This window comes from Sylvia atricapilla, chromosome 2 (genome assembly GCF_009819655.1).
Source record: "Sylvia atricapilla isolate bSylAtr1 chromosome 2, bSylAtr1.pri, whole genome shotgun sequence".
Lineage (NCBI taxonomy): Eukaryota > Metazoa > Chordata > Aves > Passeriformes > Sylviidae > Sylvia > Sylvia atricapilla.
In genome coordinates this window covers 57,981,874-58,006,657 of record NC_089141.1, presented here as the reverse complement: position 1 = coordinate 58,006,657, position 24,784 = coordinate 57,981,874, and the positions used below count along the sequence as shown (strand labels likewise).

Sequence of the window (24,784 nt, the reverse complement as noted above, 5' to 3'; positions counted from 1 at the left end):
CTCATGCAGATCAACCTCACCTTGCCATCACAGTGGCACAGCCTACAGTGGGTGTGATAAAGCGGGATAGACTTGAAGTATCTTAAACAAATATTTGCTTAGATTTAATAGGATTGCTACTGTATGTTTATGAAATGCCAGTTGATTCTTAAATGTATTTGCTGGGGATTAACAGCTATTCCATTCCTGTTTAATGAACATACAAGTACTGTCTTAGATGTTATAAGGAGCTAGGCTTAACAAGTTCATGAATTACTTCCATTCACCAAATGATAAAAATTTACTGAGGATTAATGTTATGTAAGGTACAGATATTTTACACAGAGATTAATCCTTAAATTAATATATTTATTCATCCCTCAATAGTTAATTAACTTAAACTAAAATAGTTCCAGCAGCCAGATAAGTAGGTTAATTTGTTTTGATTTTAAGAAATCCATACAATCCAAGACCATGCCTTTCTTTTCTTGTGAGTCATTTCAGTAAAGAATTTCAGCACATAGGGCTTTTTAAAAGGTTGATCTCAGATTCTAATTTTAAACCTCCAACTCACTGTACTCCATTGCTTCTGGCACTATCAATTTGGCCATACCAATCCAAACCAAAAGCCAAGTAGATAAATATTTAAGCAAAGCATAAAAAATAACACATGCACCTTACAGAGTTGCCTAATTTTGTGAAGGAAAAGAAGAGCTCCCATCTGCAAATACATGGAAGAGGGAACAATAGCCATGCAAACAGACATCAAATTTCTGCCATGGAAAAGAGATTCAACACCTCTACAGCATGACTGATGAAATGGGAAAGATTTGCTAAATAAATTCATGATGATGTCTCCAGAATAAACTAGAGCTGGAACAATTAACACCTATAACACAAATAAGAAACACAGAAGCCCAAAACTAGTAATAAACAATAGTCAGTTTGCAAAAAGCTCATTCCCTCAAAACCTGAGAATAAATTCTTCTTTCATAGGTTTATATATATATACAGTTATTTATATCAGACATCTTTTACTGACAGTAAAGAGGACATGATTCATCTTAAACAGATCAAAAGAATCATACTCTAGAAGTACCTCATTCTCCTCACTAATTCTAGAGAGTCCTAATTAATTAACTCTATAGAATTAGGGCAACTAGCTCAGATGTAGGTGAGATAGTAGATGAAATGATAAGGACAAGGTTCCTGGGAACATGCGGCTGTTCTTTCCTTGAACAGGGTTGAAAGTGTAGAGGTTTAGGAAGCTTTCTTTTCCTTTTTTTTTAACTAACAAAACTTTCAGGTCTTTCCAACTTGTTGTATTTATAAAGGACTAAATATTTAGAAGAAAACTCGGGTCTTAGTTTCAAATCTATTTTGAAAATGTAAAATTCAGTCTAAATGAAGATGCCACTAAATAGACTATCCTGGATTTCATTATGATTTTGAAAAGTACTTTTAGCTGTCTTATGCTTATAATTTCCTTATTTTTTTCCCCCCCATTTTCCAGAGTATTATGTTCAAACATCTAAAGGAAAAATATCATCTAAGTTTTGTGAAAACTTTTTTTTTAATACAAAGGCTTATGCAAAAGAATCATATTACTTGGCATTGGATTAAAAATACAAATTTATTTTATGTAGATTTATAACAAAACAAAACAAAAAAGAGCGTACTGTGTTGGTTCAATATGGGCAAGGTCTGCTGACCTTGATGAGCTTCTTCAAAAAAGCAAGCACGTTTCTGATATGAAATATTTCCAATTTAGAAATATTTAAATGTAGCTTGTCTCTAGGAAAATTACAAGTTTTTATCACTTTTGGCAGAGAATTAAATTTAGCAAAATAACACTACCTCTAGTAGTTTCTTACTTCCTAGGAAATCTGAATGTGTTTTGATTGCTTATTTGGTTTTCTTTTCTCCTCTGTGTTACACGGTATGTTCGCACACCCTTAACTTCTAAGTTAATTTTTTTTCTTTTTCTTCCTCTAACTCTTACTCTGTCTTTCCAGACTTCTGCATATCAGAAAAAGATGTTTAATAAGTTTACAATAAATCTGAGCTTCCACTGACATCTGAATCTATGTCTTTAAAAAATTCAAAGTAATCTTTAGATTCTAAGTAGCAATGAAGTTCTCAGGCTTTAAATACTGGCTTATTTTGAGGCTTTAAATACTAGCTTATTTTGCCATACTTATGAAAGTTGCGCATCTTCTGAAATCACTGTAAAACAATGGTGAATTAGTGATTGGGGTAAGATTTCTCAATAACAAAATGAAGGTGAGTTCACACTAATCAGTAACTGTCCAGCCTGTGTTCAGGAGGTACTTTTCTTGTGCCAAAGTTTTAGCAACATATTTCTGCTATTCTCCATACAATAAGAAAAAAAAAATGTGAATGCACAGAAAATAAAACATAAAAAAAAAAAAAAAAAGGAATGAATTATGCATTAACATTTATAAAGAATTAATTAACAGACTCTAAATTAAGAAAAATATAGATCTTGTTGATTTAACACCTTGTGGGATTTTATTTTCACAATCAATATAATGAGAAGGAAATTTTTGAGGGAAGTTTTATTTTGGAAATCCAACTAGCTGACTTATTTGTTAATTGCAAACATGAATAACAAAGGATTTTGCTTTTGTTTTATTTGGGTTTTTTGTTGTTGTTGGGTTTTTTCTGGTTTTTGGTTTGTTGTTTTTTGTTGGTTTGTTTGGGTTTTTTGTTGGTTTTTTTGTGTGTTTGGTTTTATTTTTAATTTTTTTTAATGGTCTAGTTCAGCAAAGTGCCCTAGTTATTTATGTACTCTGGTACTCCAGAAAAGCAGAAAAGCAGCCACAGAACACTGGCAAATTAAACTGAGTTTAAAGCTTTCCTCACAGCAGTAGCTTCAGTATTCAGTGTAGTCTTTTTTATATTTTTTTTCCATCCTGCTCTACTCCATGAACTTCCCCTCAAAAAGAAGTAATTTATGTGAACTTTTTTTACAACAAAAAACCATAAGGATAAGGGACAGAATCCTTGCTTCAAGTAAAATCAGCAATGTTGAAAAGAAATCTGGCATGTTAAAACTAAACAGAGACATGAAATGCAGGAATATTCTATAAAGTGTAGGAAAACTCCACAGAGTGTAGGAATATTCATATTCAGCAGCACACTCAGATCCCATATACACTTCCCAGAGCCATGAAGATTACAGATGTGCTGCAAAAGTCTCTCCACAGGGTCAGAACTGGCACAGTTCTGTTTCTGGGGTTTTTTTAATATTTGATTTGGACTTTGAAAAGTTGTTGGGGCTCTGTAGCTGCCTAGAGATCTTTTCAATGTGCAACTTAAACTGCACTTTTTATATAAGAACTGTATTCAGTTGTTCAAATAAAAATTGGGTCAGATAGTGCTATACATTATTAAATAGACATTTAAAAACTTTATTTGCAAAGTACTGCTTTTCAATTATATACTCTATTTTAATCTGACAGCTTTTGCCTCAGAATTATTATTCTTTCCAAAGCAACTTTTATTGTGAAAATTAAGTGCTTTGTGTAAACAAATTTGTGAATTTTTGTCATAGTTGTAGTTTTAAAACAAGCACGCATAAAAGGTTTCAAAGCATTAAGTTTTCTATAATGTTAAGGTATAGATTTATATTGATTACAAAATTAAGTTTTCAGGGTTATCAGTTAATGATGTCTTATTTTTGTATTTATGAGTATGTATGTGGACATGTATATAGACACACACACTACATATAAATATATGTATACGTATACATATATATACATATACAACATGATTATTGCATTATTATTATTAATAGTAATAATAATGTATAATAAAAGACCATGCATTTTTAATATGTAATTATATGAACATCCCCACTAATATTTATGAAAATTAGTGTATTAAAAAATTGCAAGAACAGGGTCCTAATTTTAAAAAATACCTACACTTGTCTTAAATAAAGGGGCATTTTCTGTGTCACAGTGTGACTTGGTTATACTGGGCATATGCTCTTCTCCATTTCATGCTGCAGAGGGAAGCAGATGGAATTAAATATAGCTTGGCATGCAGCACAGGGGCGGCCATGGAACACTATTTTTTAGTACCACCGCAGACATTATCAGCTCTATATACATTGGAGATGAAACACAAAAAAGGGCATGTCACCTTCAGGAAGGGGTAGTAGTCAGGGAACATCTGTTATACATGCAGTGTTCCCTGTAGAAAGAACTGAAACATGATGAAATATGCATCAAAAGTTCCCTATGCACTGAGGTACATTAAGTCCCTTTCAAACCATATGAAGCCCACTTGGGAAAGAGAGGTTATTTGAGTGCAGCAGCTGGAATAGGAGAAAGCAGCAGGAGGGAATAGAAACCAGCTGTTCTGCCATTCTGGAGATCAGATTGGGCAGTAGGTGCACAGAGGCTGACACATGGACATTGTGTATCACCGAAGTACAGAGACTACACAAAGTTTCTCTAAGTTCTGTTAGTTAATCGCTCTGCAGCTCCATCTCTGAGCCAGGACCATGTTAAACGCTGCATGTTATTGTTGGGAGGCACTACGTAATCCGCATTCCCTGAAAATCTCTGCCATAGAGAGTTCTTCAAGATTAAGAAGATGTTCACAGAGAAGAGGCTGAGCAATGGATCAGAGCAAATATTCTCTTTCAATATGTTTTACTCAGGATTAGACAGTGCAATACGTGCCCATATCTAAATTTGGCACCATATAAAAACAGGACTAGAGTGGATCCTCTGGCCCTGGATAGTTTAAACTAAATCTAGATTATCACTGACAAATGTGTATTTATCCTGTTTTAAAAATCTCCAGGAGAAGGTATCATTTAACTTAAAGGGTTAGCCTGCTTCAATGCCTACACATCTTTATAGTAAAGATGTAAGTATAGTATAGTAAAGTTCTCTTTCAAATAGAACTTAAATACTTCTCCCAGAAAATTAAACAAAAAAGAAAAGAAAAAGCAAGTACCATCCTATTTATAACAACTTTATATACACAAAGACTTTTATTATGCTTCATCCCAGTCCTTGCTCATTTAAACACACACAGATTCTAAACAAAGACTTTTTTCAAATTTCACCTACAGGCGATGTTTCACAAACCTTTATTTTCTGCTCTTATTATATATATTTTTTGATTTTGAATTCTTCCAGATCTATCTCTAAAATATGTCCACAAACTGTGTACTGTGGATGTATCACTAATTAGAGCATGCTGCAACTCTGGCCCAAATTAAATTAAACCGCGTTTCTCCCTCTGGAAACCATGGCATAGGAGAAACGTAGTATGTAAACAGAAAAATGGCCATGAAAAGAGTAGTCTCTATTAGTGTGCACAGACTTTAGGAGATAAATGAACAAAACACAATTATAACTATTCCAGCGAAAACACTGCTGAATGGAATAATTAACTCTTGTCTCTTATGTAAGACACTTCTCTTTTGTCCTCCCCAGCTGGACATAGAACTATTGATAAATGCAATCACTCAGATTTGAACTAATATGTATCAGCTTTATGGTAACTCCGCCCACAGAACATTGCTTCTTTTTGGAAAAAAGAATGTGGCTGCAATATGCAATGGGATTTTGTTAAATCTTGTCTACTCTTGCTGTTTATCAGATCACTATTTTCTGCTGAGAAATACATAATAAGAGGAGATATAATAATGAGAGGAGATATGTAAATAAAAAAATGATGATCGAAAATGAGGAAGAGAGAAGATGTAATTACTTTGTCTTCTCTATATAATAATGTAATAAATAAATATATAATAAACAAACATACCCTCATATATATGGGATTTTTAAACTCTAATTCTGTGTATGCTTAATTAGAAGAAACCTGTAAGTACACTATTCAAGAGTGTTTTCAGACACAGAACAAGAATCAGGAACAGAATTTCTAGTCCTGTTACAATAGTTTCCCTTATATTAAGCATTCATCCAATATATGAATATATGCCCTAAAATATTCATTAACTAAAGTAAGCACAAGTAGAGAACATCCATTTATCACCCAGAGAAATGCATAAAGCCTCATACTATGAAAACTCTCTATTTTCTGATTTCCTTGTTTCAAAAGTTGTTGATCTTTCAATGCTCCCACTTTTCTTTCAATTTATAAAAAGAATCTGAAAAGAAGAAATGTTAGCTGAAGATAATGATTTTGACATAGAAGGACCTTATCTTACTGAGAACTACAAATCCTTCTTTTGCTCTTCTGGTGGGAATAAAGTGAAAAAGATAACTTATGGATTCTAAGCCTTCCAAGAACAAACTGCAGTACAATAACTGTGCTCAGCCCCAGGAAAGGCAGTGTCAAAACAGAAAGTACAGAAAGGATGTAATGAGATTTCCACTAGTGACAGAGGAGGGATATTCTGCTTTGTTGCCTCTGAAGTAAAGCAGAAAGAGATGAGCACCAACAGCTACAGAACCCAAATATTAGAATCTCAGATATGAGACTTATGGTAATAGACTTGTGATCTTGAAGTGCATGGTATGAATTAATTTGCAAATAAGCTCATCAAAGAAAACTCTTCTGAAACTTATGAATACCTTTATTGGTGCAGTCATGAGCTTTTCAGATGTTAGTAAGGGTGTATCTAAATTGATTCAATAGAGAAGCATCCAATGAAAACAAAACAGGTCAAAAAAAATCTAATTTTCAACCACTGAAGTAATTTTTAACTATAAAATAGGTAGAAATAATGTGGAGGAGAAATGAAATTACCTAAAAATGTAGCATGACACACCAAATGGTGCATAGATGAAATTGTGCTGAATGGCTGCAATCCCTTTGTGTCACAGTGACATGTTTGTGTGTACTGATGGAGAAAGCTCTTTCTCTATGTTTTGAAACTCAGTTATAGCAATTTCCCCCTCGAATCTTTGGCTAAATACATTAATTGTGGGATATGCTGTTCACAGCTACCAGATATATAATGGTAATAATCTGCCAGGTGCTGAAACGTGTATCTGATTAAAAACCCGGTTTGGCAGAACACAGTGCCAGTTGAAAGGCAAGATAATGGGCAATAGCAGGCAGCAATAATAGGCTAAGGCAATCTGATGCAAACTGTATTCACTGTCACTTCAGCTGCCAGAATATTTGCACCACTTTTCTATTTTGTATCAACAGAGGCAGAGAAGTCACGAGGCATTAAGTGAATCTATTCCGTTAGGATGCCACTTCACTTCCTTTTCCGACTTCTCTGTTCTTTTAGGACAAACATCTGCTCCCTCAAAATCTTCTTCCTCACCTGGATAGCATTGATGGAAAACCAAAGCTGTTTGTGAACTTCTGAGAAGAGCACACTATGGTGAAGCTGTGCCTGGAAGCCCTCCCATCTCTAACGAGGAAGCACCAAACTGGACTCTGCTTTGAAGCAGTCACACAGCTTCAATCATGAATCTGGACTTGGTATAAAAATAATTGAAATCTAAAAGATGGCCTTAATTGACTAGCAGACTAGGATACTGAAAATAGAACATAAACCATGAGAGATATTCAGCAAAACACTCTGAGTGAACAAAGTTGGCAGATATGAGTTTTCTTTATTTTGTCTAAATCCATCATATAATTTGCTGTAGACATTATAAAGCAAAAGATATGTCATAGATTACTAATATGATTACTAACATAGATTATTAACATGAGAGAAGCTGACAATCACCTGTACAGCAAAGGCAACCGATCTGTATTTTTCTCTCTGTTTCATTAACTTTGGTTAGAAGACAGAATATAATTCTGATCTCTCAAAAACAGGGTAATATTGAAGATTTGCACAGTCTAGCTCAGCCCAGGTAACAAAATCTTTTAAAAGTCTTACCTAGATCATCTTTAAATGCTTGAGATCAAGCCACTTAGAACATTTGAAACTTCTATTAGTTTCCTCTGACTAAAAGTGAAATATGTCAATTTAAAAGTTTAATCCAAATCAAAGTTTCAATATCACCATTCACAAGGACTTATAAGGAGTGTGAGACCAATACAAATGCTGCTAATTCTCATACATTTAAAAGTACTGTTTCATTGAACAAAGTACTCACAGCAGAAAAAAAGGAAAGAAGTAATGTCAGTTGTTCCAATGTCATATTGAACTTGTTATACACACCAGAATAGATATCAAAGAATTAAACTAGTCTTCATAAAACTCTGCACTTCTACCTACATTTTTTGTCTTAGAGTATCATTATTAGAATAAGGCCAAAATCAAGTATCTCCAGCTTGTTTATAACAAATTTGATCAATCAGAAAGTTACAGAATAGATAAGTTTTCTTTGACCTATGCGAGTCCTCGTCTAGGATCATAGATATGCTTGCATAAAATATAAAAAAAAAAAAAAAAGAAAAAAGAAAAAAGAAAAAAGAAAAAAAAAAAAAAAGAGAAAAAAGAGGAAAAAATATAAAAAAGAACAAACAGAAGCAGAAAACCTGAGACTCAAAATCTCATTTTATGTGGGCTTCACCTCACAACTTTCAGAATTTACAGTTCTAGAAACAGATTCTACTACTGAGACATACCCAAAAAAGGAAAGAGACTCTCAATACAATTAAGTTGCTCTTATATCTTTCCTGGAAAATAATCCATCAGATGAAACTGAAAAATGGATACTGTGTGCAAGTAAACAGCAAGTTAGCATCTTACCTGACTGTGTTAGAAGTAAGCAAGTTAGAAAGGATGACAGTGCTGGACATAAAGACTCTTAAGTGGTGTCAGAGCAAGAAGGGCAGTCTGACAGCTATTCTGAGCACAGAGAGAATGTGATGCTTTGTCCAGGGGAAAATACCTATGGGAGGAAGCATTGTTGAACAAAAGATTTCACAGGTTGTGTCAGTTCCTGGAGACTCCCAGCCTCCATCAGTCTCTCAGAAGAGGCCATCACTAGCTTTGCAAACCTTGAAAAGAAATATTTCTCCACAACCTTCTTTTCCTACTATCTCATTAAGCTGGTGTAGTCATAAAAGAACTCATTATCCCCAATGGCATGGAAAGCATTGGTGATGATGTCAGACAGCAGAAATGTACTTGATGAACTTTCTGCACTTATCAGTCTAGACTGATTCTAACTCAGTTAAACAGAATGGGTTTTAATTATCCAACAGACTCTAGCAAGTTTATGCCAAGAAAATTAATGGATAGTTCAGAAAAATCTTGGTTAAAAAAAATTGTAATTTCTGCTCTACTGCAGATGAATAATGCAGGATACTTGATTTTTAGGATCAGTCTTGTTTAGAAATGGAGACTACAAATGAACAACTTACTACAGACATGTTATATGAACACGTTCAGTGGGCGAACACAAGTGGTAACAGTGTCCATTGAGAGTCTCTAGAACCGATATAATTTTTATTCCTAAGGCTTACATGCAGAACTGCATCAGTTGTGATGCAAATGTATTTTTGTTGTGATGAAGAAAAAGCTATTATATTTTAAAATTACACTTAGTATCACTGTTTCCATGCAGATACATTAAATTACTTTTATACTAGTAACAATGCCCTAGACTAAAATGGTGCTCTTTTGCAGAGAAGCCTGATGAGCAGCCTTAGTCCTAAAGGAGACTCTGACAACTACGATGAAGAGTTTCATTTTACCCTTCCTCCAAGCAGTTGCCTCTGTTTTTTTCTTTATTCTCAGGATCCACACTATTGTTAATCAGGCAACAGCATATGCAGAAATGGATCTTCTATGGGATTGCAGGTGTGAATGGCAAGAAATTGCGTTGAAAGAAAGCTGCAATGCACAGTCATAAAGCAAAAATTTGGAGATATTTAATCCCTTGTAGTTTTTTGGACAAAGACATGAAAGTATATATTTACACTAAAACAAGAAAACACAGACAGAAAAAAAAACAAAAACAAAAAAAAAAAAACAACAAACCAAGACAACAGAACAAAAGAAAAAGAAACTAAAACTTCCTGGGGAAAATCTAGCAAAGCCAATAATTTATGAATAACTGCAGAAAAGTCCATAACTCGGTATTTTTCACTGATTATAAAGTAAGCATATGCAGGCTTCACTAAGACAAATACAAAATTAACACCTTGCTGTTTTACTGCTCCCTTGTAGATATTATTGTTTAGGTTTTATGGATTATGATATAATTTTCAGCTTTGGACACCTTTTAAAGACATACAGATTATTACTATTATTCTTAACCCTATACTTAAAACAAATAAAGCAACTACTCTCTTGTTTATATACAAAAAGCGAACATTGCATGCTAAAACTTCAACAGGAATAAATAGGAAATTTGACATATGTATTCAAAACTATTAATTCTCGTAAGACTTCTAAGTACGGTGATCTCAAACTGCCCAAACTAGTGATAGAGTTTAAAGTATCAGCAACAAAAGTGGAAAAAAAGACAGGTAAGCAAAACAAATTTATCCAAAACCATTCTATTAAAAGAGTAGCAGGCATATGGAATGAGTTATTTAGTAAGACAGCTGATTAAGATAGCATAAGTAAGCTTAAGAGACAGCTAGATATTCTTATGCAGAAAGTGGCTCGGATATCACAGCAAGAGAGTATAAAGCTGAGATAAGAAGTGGGACATCTTATTGTAACACAAGACTTACTATCATGATAATTTTTTATAGTTTGGGGTTTTTTTTTTTTCTGCTTTCCTTCCATTAAGGTCATTCCATAAGCATTTCATTAATTATGAAATAAATTATATCTAATTTGCATTGTCTTTCTTATTTGTGAAAATGTTTAAAATTACTACCAGACAAAACTTGCTATCTGGATATATTTTCCTTGAGATCAAGTATTTTCCATAGTAAACTGACAGGCTCTATCATTAACTGTTTTATTTTTTTAGTGGAAATCATCAAGTAAGCTTGATTGCTTCCCATCTCATGCTGCAATCAGAAGATATCTTGTCTACAAAAACTTTTCATAAAATTTGCTACTTCTCTGTTACTGAGAGAAGCACAATTGTTGCACTGCTACCAAAACACTTTTTATCTCATTATAGCCTTTTAATTTTCAACTATCTGGGCTAGAGTTGATCAAAACTGTAGTCAAATTACTGGTACAACTAGAATTCTTATTACTTCCATGGGCAGAATTGGAGTTATGACAATAGAGTTTGGAATTACATGAAGAATATATCAAACTTAAACTTAACTCACTTTTCAATTAGGATTCTCATGTCAAGATCCTGAGTTCACAGACAACCCAGATAATTTTTCAATAATTTCATAAGATTTAATTATTAGTGTTATTCTAATAGCAGAAGCTAAACTATTTTAAATATATTTAAAAAACAATAATCAGTCCTAGAACTTGGCTACAAAATAGTGAATTCCCATCGCTGCACACAACCAGAATGATGACAGTACCATAACTTCTGATATTGCTTCAGGCATTGCTGGAGACAATTGTTTCTAGCAAGCTTTCAGTCTCCTTTTCCCAGAAAACAATTTTTCTCTAAAGAAAAATTAAATTCTTTTTCTATCCTAATCACATATATCATATTTCTTACCCTCCTTCAACTTGGCTTATGACTAGAGAAAGAAATTTTATTTATCTTCCTTTAAAAGAGAAATATTACTTTGGGCTAAGAACCCAAATCATACTAAGCTCAATGACAAGTAATCATTGATTTCATTGGGAACACCACACAGCACCACATTTGTTACTACAATGACCTGAAATCCCATAAGGTGCTCGATGGAGGTTCTGTTTTCATAATATTACAATGGTTTTATTATAGCTCACTAGAGATGGAAGAGTTCATTCAAGTAAATAAATTTATATCATTACTATTGGAATTATATTTGGGGAAAAAAAAAGAAAAAATATTTTGTTTCTCTATCTCCATTATTTTATTGTCCTCAGTAAAGAAATTCACATAAACAGCCACTGTTTTAGTTCAGTGGCTGACAATAGTTAACATCCACAATTCAATATGTGTTTAATAAGAACATGAGGAATTCATCTGAGCAACTGGAATAAATTTTCTTGATGAATAGGGCAGCTCACCTAGGTGTAATGACAAACGTAAACCTGCATACAGCTCTTTGCAGTAAAATGAAAATAAGCAGTGGGAATAGTTAGCTTAATGTGCTTACCTGATTGCATATATTTTGACCAGAACTGGGTTTGATACTGCTGGACAAACTACAGTATCATGAAAACTGGCCATGCTGTCCTTTTCTAAGAAAACATATATTTTTAATCTGAGTACTAAATAATTTCCCAGTGAAACCTTAAAAATTTTAAAGCTCTTTTGTGGCTATACTTGATAGATGGCAATCCATAATTTTTGTCTTTGTGTCACACAAAACTGGGAGAATAAGACACATGCTCAAATGGCTTCTTTAAAAAAAAAAAAAAATCCTGCACTGCATCTTTATACAGATCAATGTCCAATTATACGCAGAGAGTTGCTGTGGCAAAAGGTCAGGAAAAAATAATCTTTCTGGCATTTATTACTTGGAAAATAAGGTCATATATGAGGTCAACCTCCAAATGTATACAGAATAAATTATACTGCAGCATTCTACATATTCTGCACTGCAAAAATTATACTGCAATCTCAACATAATCAGAAAAATGAAGTTGAACATGTATTTTCTGATGACTGTATAACAGATCAGACTAAGCTAAGAGGCAAAAAACCAGGTCCAACTAATCAACAACTAATAAAAAGCTTATCATATACTTCTGCTTAATTAGAAACATAACTTCTTATTAAAGCTGATTGATTTAATAATTTCTTAACTATCTTTAACACTGAAACAACCTCCCCACAACAAAGTAAAATAATGGGAAACATACAAAACATTTAAAAATCATTCAGTGATGCACTCCTTTGTAGCTTAGAGCGTAGAAGCAAAACATAAAGGCAGAGAATGCTGTAGTGCTTTGTCTGTCTGATTCTCTAAAAAAAAGTGTATCTTTTGAAACAAAAGATCTTCTAATTAGATAAAACACATCTGGAAAAAAATTAATCAGACACAGTTTGAGGAAATAAATATGCTTGTTTGTCATAATGAATGTTGGCATAGAACATTGTCATTGTCCTGATCTGAGTAATTTTAGCTGTTTCACAGATACTTGTAATCTTTGCTACCTTCACAGGATGTGAATGAAAGTGTATAGAAAATAAGATTGTATTAGTATTTGACACTTTTCACACTATTCTTAGTTGTGAAATCAACATTACAAACAGCAAAACACATCCATGAAATGAAAACATCTTCTGATTCATTTTTTATTCTTGTCTTTTATGTAGAACATTTTCTTTTCCTCTTCTCCAAACTACATGAGGAATGTAAATGACTGGTGTTCTTTTATCTGTTGCAGTCATGTCTAGTTCCAATTTCCAAATCATGCTTTGACAGAATTGTATATAATATATCACAGGCAATGCCAGTGGAGACAGAGTATATTCTAATCATTTTCAAAAGTACTGATTTTTTTTTCTTTTTTAATTTTTATTTTAATCTGCTTTTGACACTTGTGATTTCATTTCATGTTCATTCTGAAAGATACTGTGTTCTTTGCTCTGGGCTAAAAACAAGACTTACTGTTTTCTCTGATAATATTATCAGTGGGCTATTCCTTCCTGATAACCCACAACTGCAATACTAATGGGTTGATAATGACGTTTTAAACTTTACGCTTTTGTAGGCATTGTAGGCTTCACTCACCTTGTTCAAGTGGCTGGCTTTTAGTTGAAGTAGTTTTCATCTTGAGTGCCTCCCTAACAGACATGTCACAGCAGGAGCCTTTGTTAGTGTCTTGGTCACTGTCAGCCTGATCACTGTCCCCATGCCCGCTGTCCCTCAAGCTGGCTCTTTCTGGATCCTTGAACGTGGAGCTACTGAAAAACATATTAAAAAAAAAAAAAAAAAGAAAAAAAAGAGAGAGAGAGTGTTGTATTTACTTGTTCTAAGTTGAATTGTACTCTCTGGCAAAGCAATTTTGACAAGAATGCAAATGGGGAAGCCAAGAAAGTTATTTAATAGGCCTTACCTTTGAACAAACTGCTGCCTGCTGCCCATGTAATTGGGCTCTGCGGGAAAATTGTCTGTCTGTGAAAGAGAAGGAAAAAAATACGTATAGTTGTACACTGGACAAATCTCCTGCAGAGCAACAAGATTTCCTAGAGGAGAAATGATTAATAATTCAAAAATTCCCTTAATCTTCAGATTTGTACATTTTAATTAAATTGGAAAATGCTGGCATGTAATTATGTGCTCAGAACAATTAAATGATTCCGGTCCACAAATTACCTGCTAAAGTAAACAATGAGGCTCCAATAAGTGGCATTCTCTGTTAGTAACCTGACAGATGACACTGTTTATGTTTTTTCATTAGATAGATATTAAGACTGATGGTTATTGAAAATGAGAGAAAAAATTACTCTTGCATATTAAAAAAAGTGAATTATTCAATAATACTAATTTTTAATCATAATTACATCATCTACTGGGATTCTGAAGCTCTTACTGCTGTAATACAGTTCTGTATACTGCTATATTACACTTGAATTGAAAAAAATAAACAAAAAATCAAGAAAATTTACAGCTGATTAGCTGTGGGGTTTCTCAGATGCTACTGGAAAAATGCAAGCATGAAAATATTTGGATTTTCTCTCTTTAATTTTCATCAGTATTAATAGCTATGTCAGAATAATGAGAACCACACATGCAAACAAGAACATTAAAAGATCACTGTTGACAAGTAGGTTTTAAAAGAAGATACTTTAAGTCTGAAGATACTTTAAGATATTTTTAGCAGCATGAGCCAAGTAACTGTAGAAGCAGAAGTATTAAAAGGATCCAGACCAACATGGAGTCCTGCCAAAGGGAACTGAATTCCCCTTGTATCATTAGCTGAAGTTCTTTGGGAGAGAGAGAGACTGCATCATTCAGAGAACTCCACATACTGTACATTCAGGCACGTCACTTCTTCTTGCAGCTGACCTAGCGACAGAGCTTCTACTGTTTTCTGCATCACTTCACATCACACCACTCTGCTCCGCAGCAGCGCCAGCTCCCGCAGCAGCAGCATCCCGTGGATCAGTATCCATGACACGGGCACCGCTCAATTAACGAGGCTGAGGGCTAAAGGTTTAATGTCACACAGCAAGTGCTTACACAAGTGACTGGGATCTTGGATATTTGGGTTTCCCTGCCACTCCCCACACCATTTTTTTTGTCTTTGTTTTGGTTTGATCAGTAGGAGGTAATTAGAAATATTTGCTACTTCTTGTATGGTTGGAATATTTGAGCTTGGAAAAGAGGCAAAAAGTTTTATCTAAAATTTAAGTCACTGCTGTTTGCAATAGAAATTGGGCAGACACCTGTTACTCCCAAGGGAGCTGTGAAATAGATATGTTTGTATACCATGGATGTCTTTTGTGCTTTAGAGAAGGGATGGAAAATATAGAACCATCTTCTCTTCAGCATGTAGGTCAAGGTACACCATACTCTCTTCTAGTTTCTAAATCCTTTAGTTCAAAAAATGAGATTATAAGACATGTTATGTTCATATCCATGCTAGCTTAATATATGCAATTAGAATAAAAGTTCATCTTTACATTCACTATGTATCAAGTTAGAAAAACAAACATTAAAAACAACAGAAAAAGCAGGTGTATTTCAGCATTCTTATGTGTATCTCTCAAGTGTAGCACATCCTATTTTGGAAGCAGATATAATTCTGCTGTTTCTTTTCTTCTCACATGTTTTAAGCTATTATCTCTCTTTTGTGCAGCAAACCTACCTGATATATATACACTCATATACAATCATTATGGCACTTACAGAACCCAGTATTTATCAACCTGAATAAACCTTTACAACTGCAGAACTCATGTCCCTTTTCTGTGTCTAATATAGAGATATCCTGAGATATGAGGATATCTCATATAGAGATATCCTGACCTTATGCTTTTACTTATGTAAGACATCTGTCTCCTCCTAAACACAGCTGCTACCAGAATCAACATTTCCATTTTTCATGACATTGACAGTCAAAATGCTTGCTATAAACTGCCTTTTCATCAATTCTCTGCCATAAAAAGAGCCATACTTTTGCCCTGGAAATAATTCCTCCTTTTTGATGGTGCTAAGAACTAAGAACTGTAAATTGGACCACTGTAAGAACCAGTCAGACATTTTGTCTCTGCTTTTTCATAGCAAAAAAAATTTAGCTCAAACCTAGATGAGCCAATACACAGATTTTAAAATAGAAGATATGGCCACAGCTGCTGAGAAATTCTTCATTTATGGTAATCATTAAAGACCTTTAACTAAATAATAATTTGATCGATTGCCTTCATACTCTATTTTTCAACAATACTATGAATTGGGTGCTATGTTACATAAAGTACATTATTACAAAAGAACAAATGTAAGTACTTGATGATCATATACAGACACAGAGCTGAGTTGAATACTGTTTTTTCTGCACCAAAAGCCTTCTTCAGTGAATTATGAAGGTATGGTGCTTGTATTGAGCTGTAACAGCACTCTGAGATAGAGGCAGCAAAGGGAAAACTGTTTCATGTATGAAAGTATCTATTAAAAATTGTGATAACTAAAAAAGAATTTAATGGTAAGGCTTGGCAGTTTGGAGGAATCTTAGAAATGTAAACATCTGCTTCACAGTGGATGAGAGAGAGAGACAAATGTCTAACATGTCTAACTCCCCTAAAATCTTTTTTTTTTTTTTTTTTTTTTTTTTTTTTTTTTTTTTTTGTTTAATCCCAGTTGAAGTGAGAGGTCATATACTTAAAATTTTTACACTTTAACATCTATGGAAGTGATATTACACATTCCAGCTCATGCATTAATCATACCTCTTTATATTACATAGCTGTAATTCTAAGAAATGGCTCTACATAAGAAATAACTCTAAGAAATAACTCTACATTAAAAATCTAAAAAAAATCTTGTTCTTCTCTGGATATACAGCCCTTTCTAGGACAACAAAATCATCAAAATTCTGGACTTCCAGTTTTAAGGTAGGTTGCAGTTCACCTGCAGAAAACCACCTAAAATCTAGTCAGCAACACTTGAGGAGCTAATCAACCAAGGCTCCTCCATGTGCCTTCGAGAAATAAAAAACATCCAATTTGGTCATCTAGTGTTATGTACATAATACTCCTGGGGAGTATTATTGGAACAGGGGAATCTTGACAACCAGCATGATGTCCAGTGCAATAGCTAAAGCCAAATAAGATGCATCATGTCAGAAGTGAATTGCCTGGGATTGAAGTCTCCTGATAAATAACCAAAAACTATTCAAATGCCAGCATCATTAAGCTCCTAAAGAACAAAATAAAACAAACTCCACCCTCCTTCTCACCCTCCCTCCAAAAAAAAATCTCCAGCAACAATCTGTCTCCAAAAGTCACCAGAGTTAAACTGTAAAAGAAATGTTTTCTATCTCTGTGATTCAAGACTGAGGGATGGAGTATCAATTAGGTCACCAGCAGCTACCACAGCACAGATTCTCTAGTAGCAGGACAAATGTTGTCTAAAATTAAAACAAAAGCAGAAATGTCCTCTTCCACCAGAAAATTAAAGTCTGTGATATCAACCTAGCTGTCCAAAGCCACCTTAGAGATGTGGCCCTGGTTTTAGGGCTCATTTTCACAGATTAGTGGAACCAGCTCATTTACTATGAGAATATGCTGTTAAACAATTCAACATACAGTCTTTTTTGACAGTTGCCACAATAGACCTTTACAAATACTTTCTTCACATATATCTGTTATAATATGTGACTCTAGATCAAAAACGAAATTTTAGGAACCCTGTCATTAATGTAATGCTACAGAAAAATGTCAGAATTTCTGTATATGCATTTGATATAGCTTTCTCAGTAGTTGAAGCTCATTAAAAAAAGCCATTTAAAAAGAGGTCAGAATGCACAGGAATCTTTCAAAAGCTGCAAAAAAATTAAAAGAAAGGGCTACTTCCTTTCAGAAAATATTGTAGAGTTTGATTTTGTTACCTTTTACTCCAGTTAATTGAGAAGGAAAATAAAAGAAGAGGGAAATGAAACCTGTCCAAAATACACTTTTCATAGAATCATAGAATGGTTTGGGTTGGAAGAGAGCTTAAATATCATCTAGTTCCACATATTCTCTCCCATCATGGGTAGGTATACCTTCCACCACTTCAGATTACTCAAAGACCCATCCAGGTTGGTGTTGAACACCTCCAGGGATGGGGCACCCAGATCTTGTCTGGGAAACCTGACCTGGTTGGATTTACTGGTATGGAATTTCAAAGACGACAATATAATTGCTAAAGTTCAACAATTGGACTTTGAAAATCATTAACTGGCTAATGTTAGCATAAACAACATATAGAATATCTTCCTCAGTGATAACAACTGTCTACAAAATGATTCAGTTTATCGCACCTGTCAAGACTTGTATATTATGACAACAAGAGGACCTAGATAAACTAAAATTGTGGCCAAGTGTTTCTCTCAAAAGGTGCATTTGGAATACTAAATTTTATAGACCCAGAAATAAAAGCATTCAAAAGTTTGAAAGTCAACAGTTAAGTTTCTACTAATTCATTCTGGAATGGCTATGGTTTCCAGAAGTTTAATTTAGGGAAAGAAATATGAAAAATTATAGCCAAGAACAGAGTATGAGAAACAAATTCTTCATAGGATCCATTAACCTTAAATAAACTCATAAGAAAGTAAAAAAAAAAAAAATAAAAAAATTAAAAACCTCATCACTGGAAACAGTTTGAAGCAGCCTGGGCCAAGGATTACAAAATGAATTATGGTGAATATTTTTAGCAATGGGCTATATTAATCTCTTATCCCTTTTTTATCTTTTCATAAATTCATGTTCACAAGGTATATGTGTTTAATTTTGTTGAAATATTATGCTATTTTTATAAATAAAAAGGAGTCCTATTGTGGCTCTGCACGCACTATATTTTTTTTAATTCAGGTTGAGAATTAAAGCACCATATGAATCAATCAGATTTCAAAAATTCTGCTATTGCTCAGTAAGAGAGCAGTAGACCACTTCTACTTCTGCTTTCAAGAATTCCTGCATAAAGCATGCTGTTTTTTAAAAATTACATGTTCCTCATGATTTTTCTCTTTCTCTTAACTTAATAAAAACATTTTTTTGCCTCACAATTTTGAAAATTTCTAGCAATATTTGGTGTATTCCATACTGTTTGAATAAAATTAGAGAAAATTAAAAAAAAACAGGGATGCAATTTAACAGGTCTTTCTAAAAAAAACAAACAAAAAAAAAACAAATGCCTACAAAGAAAAAGAGGAATTGAGAAAGAAAGAGACAGTGACAGAGAGAAATTCAATATTTAAGTATTCTTGACAAATTATGCTTAGAGATAATTGTCATATAAGGGAAAATGTACTCTAAAATACAAAAAAAGAGTCTTAGACATTAATCAGATTTATGAATATTAGACGACTAGAATATTCATAATTTTTTCTCAGAATTACAAGAAAAAGTATCACATTTTCTGAAATTATTTAATGCAGCTCCATTTATGTAGGTGTTCATACCTGGAACTATAATAAAGCAAAATGTCTTTGCTGACTCTAACTTCTTTTTAATTAAACATTAAATGCAAAAACTAAATTAAACATCTCTCACCTTTATCTGTCTGCCATTTAATATCTAATCAAGCATTTTCTGTGCCTTTTCTTGAAAAGCTAAATTCTAAGTACTCACCCTTCCCCCATGAAACAAAGATCTTATATAATGGCAATCTCTTCTGGAGGCAAAAGAATTGTATTCTGCCAAATTGAGTTTTGAAAGAGCAGACAATTGTCTTCATTTTGTTTGTAACAATGTGGGTTCAACACAGTACAATTTTTCACAATGACTTCTCAGTATAAGACTGCTAGTGAGAGTGTATACTTAGCCTCAAATAGCAGTTTTTGGTTCCACAAGATTTACTTCATTAAGAAAATTCGTTATCTCAAAAGAAAAAACAAGCAACAACAAACCCAAAAACTGGCCATAAACCTCTCATAAGTTATTCTACCTCTTTCAAAGATAAAACTAAATAGGCTATTTTTTAAAATATTATCCTACTTTGTGCTCTCCACTCTCATCCCTTTGAAAAAGCTTTTGAGATATAATTTATATGACATGTACATATTTGGGAAATTTCACACTTGCTGCAAGATGTGTATTTTGGTGTTAAAAGTCCTACAGTGTGTTTATGTGAATTTCTGACATACATAGCATTCTTCAAAAGCACATTAAAAACACAGAGCAATAAAACCAGCCAAATGCACAAGGCAATATCATTCACAAGGCTTGCTGTACTCTTTATTAAAGTGTTGGTTGGTGGCTTGTGTTTTCTCTTCCTCTTGAATGGGAAAAGCAAAACTGTGAGAGGAACAGGTCCTGAGCTCTTCAGTCAATTACATGCACAGTGACTTCTGAGAAGTGAAGCTCTGAGGACAGACACTACCATCCTTTCCCATAAGAAAAGGAATGTAGAGCTCCCTGTATGAATGCCTAATCCATGCACTGTTTTCTCTTAGCAAGTACCATATTTGTTACCAAAATAAATCATTGTTGATCCATTGTTTAATGTGCCAAACTAAGGCATTGTAGATTATTTCATTTGTTTGTACTGCTGGTTAAATGAAACCAACTCTTTGTTAAATTTTTACAAGAGTTAATTCTGCAATAGACAAGGCACTGAAGATGGCAGAAGCTTGGACTATGGGAATTTAACACAGTGCAAGGATTACAAATCACAAGGCCCAGGCAAGGTTCTCTCATCTCACTGATGATCATACCAAGTCGGAAGACTGAAGAAGCTAAAAAGGTCACTACAGAATGACATAATTTTAAGTGATCCTGGTAAAAAAAGTAGACCTGAGTGACATTCAAAAGATGAGGTGAGACCAGACTCTGATCTGATTTTTGATATGAAATAAAAGATTTAAGCATTTCAGGAACAAGCTTGTCCCTTTGTCAGCAGGGAAGTCAGTTCAAGAGAAGCCTTCAGCTCCTCTACCAGTGCAGGATGTGTGTTTAAGGTCAGACTTCTTTCCCTCTAAGAAAGATGTGACAAAGAAAAAACTGTGAAAGCTGAACCCAAAACTTTCTCCTACTGAAAAGGGAATCAAGATTTTTCCGGACTAAACTCAAATTGCTGGATTTTTCACTATGATTTCATGTTTCTGAGCCTTATTTTATGTTGCACTGGGGAAACATGAAATGTAATGAAATTAGCGTGCTCTCAGAAGAGCATGTGGAAAGTTGTCAAATGTGACTAGGAAAAAGGAATTGTAATATGAGCTCCAAAGTTGAACTAGTTTTTGGAGAAGATGCAAGTTAAGAATGTTGGAAGAAGTGCCAAACATCACACCACATAAAGAGCTCAAGCTGAAAGTACAATAACGCTATCACAGCTTCAATAAATAAACATAATGAAATTCATGACACATTATTGCATTGCTCTGCACTGCCGCTATTCATTTAAAAATGATGAATACATTTTAGATAATTCCCAACTTGTCAAATGCCTGTGAGTGGCACAGTTAGACTAGTGCCGTGTGAGGCATTGGTAAAGGTCTTACAACAGAGCTTCATACAACTTACAGCAAAGTAAAGATGGAAGTATGGGAAGACAAAACAATAACTACACCTGAATCTACTAGTACATTGCATCCAATATATTTACACTGCTCACCAATGATATGTACTTACTGAAGCTACTCTGTCAATAAAAAACACATTAAGAACCTTTTGAAAGAGCTTCCCTGTCAATTAGGATGTAGATACATTCTATTGCTCCAGTTTTCCTGTCAATTTAATATACTGGATCATATTAACAGTACTGGCTTGTCAATAAGGCAAATCCGAATCCTATTAATAGAGTTACAGTGCCAATATAATCGGCTTCCCATTTATTGAGCTTCCTAGTATTTGGGAAAGCTGTGAAATGGGATTATAAGGTTAAGTTACATACATCTGTCTCTGTATTACATAAATATTTCAGGAATTGCATCCTGTTGTGTAAAGAAATACATGTAACCACTTTTTTTTTCATTAAAAAACTTCAGATGACAGAATAGTATAATAGTTTGCCATTGCTGAGAAAACATTAAATTATCCTCATTTATCACCTTGGTACCTCCTTTCACTAAGTAAAATTGCTATTTTATGAGACAGTCTACTTGTGTGCCACACATACACAACTGCTAAGAAAAGTATGCATTTCACCCCCCCACCCCCCACAAAAGATAATATCCTCTTCAGAACATAAAAAGAAAAAAATAAAATGTATTTTGGAAACAAAATACAAAGCACTCCACAGTTTCAATCTGTTTTTAGCCTTTGTGCTGTGATGTATAATCTTTGTGGAAATGAAATATGTAAGTACAATTCTAGGGTAACAGAAACACCCGGAAATAATTGATAAGAGGTATTAGTCCATGCATTAAAAAATAGCAGAAATTCAGCAAACCTTCTGTTTAATAGAAGTCTTAATGAAGTTGAACATTAGTTGCTTTTAACCACATTCAATGTGAAATAACTACTTTTACTGGATTAGCAGAATATACAACAGACCGTTAAACCTGATTATATTATAAAAAATAAAAAGAAAAAAAGTAATTGCATTAAAATATACTGGGTATTCTCTTCTAAAATTATCTCTCTAGGTCTGACTTGAAAACTTGAATTTAAAAAAAAACATGTTTCAAAAATGACAGTTAAGGGTCAATGAATCAAGCTGCCCATTATATTTTCTGGTAGCAGATGGGTGCAATGAAACCTAATGATTGAATTTGAAACGCTTTAATGCTCCTTTTATCTATGGCTCCCACCATGTTGAGTCTACCTTAGTATTCATAACAGATACTATGTTTACTGCATAACAGACTCAATTACAATTAGCTAACTAGAATGAAATCTGCACTTAACACAATATTCAGCTTATTCATATTCAAGAATATCATACCATGAACTCAAAATAACAATACATGTAAGATTGTGTCATTGACAGCGTTTGTAGGTTGATGTTTGGTATTTTGGAGTTATTTTTGTTCTTGTTTTGGGTTTTGTTTTTTTGTTGGGTTGTGGGGTTTTTTTGGGGGGTTTTTTTGTTGTTTTTTTTTTTAATTTTAAATATGAAGTCTAGAAATTAGAGGAAAACTTAATCCAAATTAAAGGAAAAATCTGTAAAATAGTGCCTTGAAATGTAAGGATATGATCAAAGTATTTGTTTAGAATTTAAAAATGTTTAGTACCCTTTTTTTCTGCATGAGAACAACACTCTTTTCTTTTTTCTTTTCTTTTCTTTTCTTTTCTTTTCTTTTCTTTTCTTTTCTTTTCTTTTCTTTTCTTTTCTTTTCTTTTCTTTTCTTTTCTTTTCTTTTCTTTTCTTTTTCTTTTCTCTTTTTCCCTTCTCTTCCTCTCTCTCTCTCTTTCTTTCTTTCTTTCTTCCTCTCTTCCTCTCTTTCACATTCTGCAGTGCAGTTTTGATCTACTGGCATTTTTGCTTTTTAATTTTGAGACACATCTGAAAGCTCTTACTTATCAAGTATTTCCAGTGAAGCCAGTAAGTAAAGTGAAATCTATCCCGTTCTTACCACTGCTTATTTCCTGTTTCTAAGAGCAACACAACCCAAACGTTTTCTGAACAGATAAAAGCTTATAAACACTGCAGTACTGAATGGTGGAGAAAGAGAACAAATTACAGCCTTTTAACACTGGTAATCTGTTTTGTAGTTATCATATTTAGTAAGGAGAAAACAGAGACAGTGGATATTTAAAATCTGTTAACTTTGTGTTAACATCTATCCAGTATGTTTACCTTTTTCTGTCCAACCCATACTCTCACTAAAGGAAACAATAAAACTCCCACAAGCCATGACCTGAGGTCCAGTGAAATCAATGGGTGTTTTCAAACTGGTTTCAATAGCCTTTGGATCAGTCTGCTTACTTCAATTACTAGCTAAGCGAGCCTTTACACAGCGTGCTACATTCCCACAGATACATATGTTGTATGCTGAAGAAAGTTGCATTTGAACAGATTTGTAATGGCAGTGACAGGGAAAGGTGATTAGCTGGGCAGCAAACACTGTATGTGGCATGAAATTCCAGTTCTGTGTTTCTTCCCTACAGGGTGAAAGAAACTAGCAACAAAGATGAAGCAGGATTTGGTTCTGAAGCCACACTGCCTGCACAGAAAACACACACAAAGAGGAACACAGAACCCCTCTTCCTAGGTGGTGATCAGAAAAAAGGGGTAAATCTAGATTGTCTCCTTTTCTTTAAAGCTGCCACCTTATCCCCTTTCTAAAATCCTGTACCAGAAAAAAAATAATTCCCCTAAATTCCCTAGGAATTCCAAAGAAAATTACAGATTTTAAAACTTACATTATAAGTTTCTGTCTAATTTCTTATTTAGGTCATGCAAATCTTTATTTCAACTTTTTGTTAAAAATACTCAGCAAGGTATTCTCTAAACATTTTGTGACAAGATACAAAGCCCTACTTTCATACAAATACCTTCACATAATTATTTCCTCTAAGCACTAAGAAAGCATTAAATATGTTGCAAAAATAATAGCTGAATTTATTACAGAATAGTAGATCATCAAGCTTTATAGACTCACACAGCCATGCAAGGAGATTTTCAACTGTAAAATGGTGATGAGTTGATTTATTATTTGTGACATAAGATAAATAATTTAGGCTTGCACAAATTTAGCAAGAGGTTCTGTCCCTAAATATATTTTAAAGTCATAACAGTCATGTGTCTA

The 24,784-nt window shown here is 33.7% G+C and overlaps 1 protein-coding gene across 2 annotated transcripts in view; it reads right to left on the bottom strand.

The window, feature by feature from the left end:
• Positions 1–24,784, bottom strand: part of PCDH17 (protocadherin 17) — an 88,990-nt gene that overhangs the window by 47,103 nt on the left and 17,103 nt on the right. Inside the window, exons 2-3 of one of the 2 annotated variants that reach the window (XM_066313362.1) lie at positions 14,006–14,064; positions 13,681–13,853 (exon numbers count right to left, since the gene is read on the bottom strand). In XM_066313362.1, the coding sequence (XP_066169459.1) occupies positions 13,681–13,853; positions 14,006–14,064 (232 nt within the window). The remainder of the gene's footprint in view (positions 1–13,680; positions 13,854–14,005; positions 14,065–24,784) is intronic. The other variant, XM_066313363.1, reaches the window with a different exon arrangement.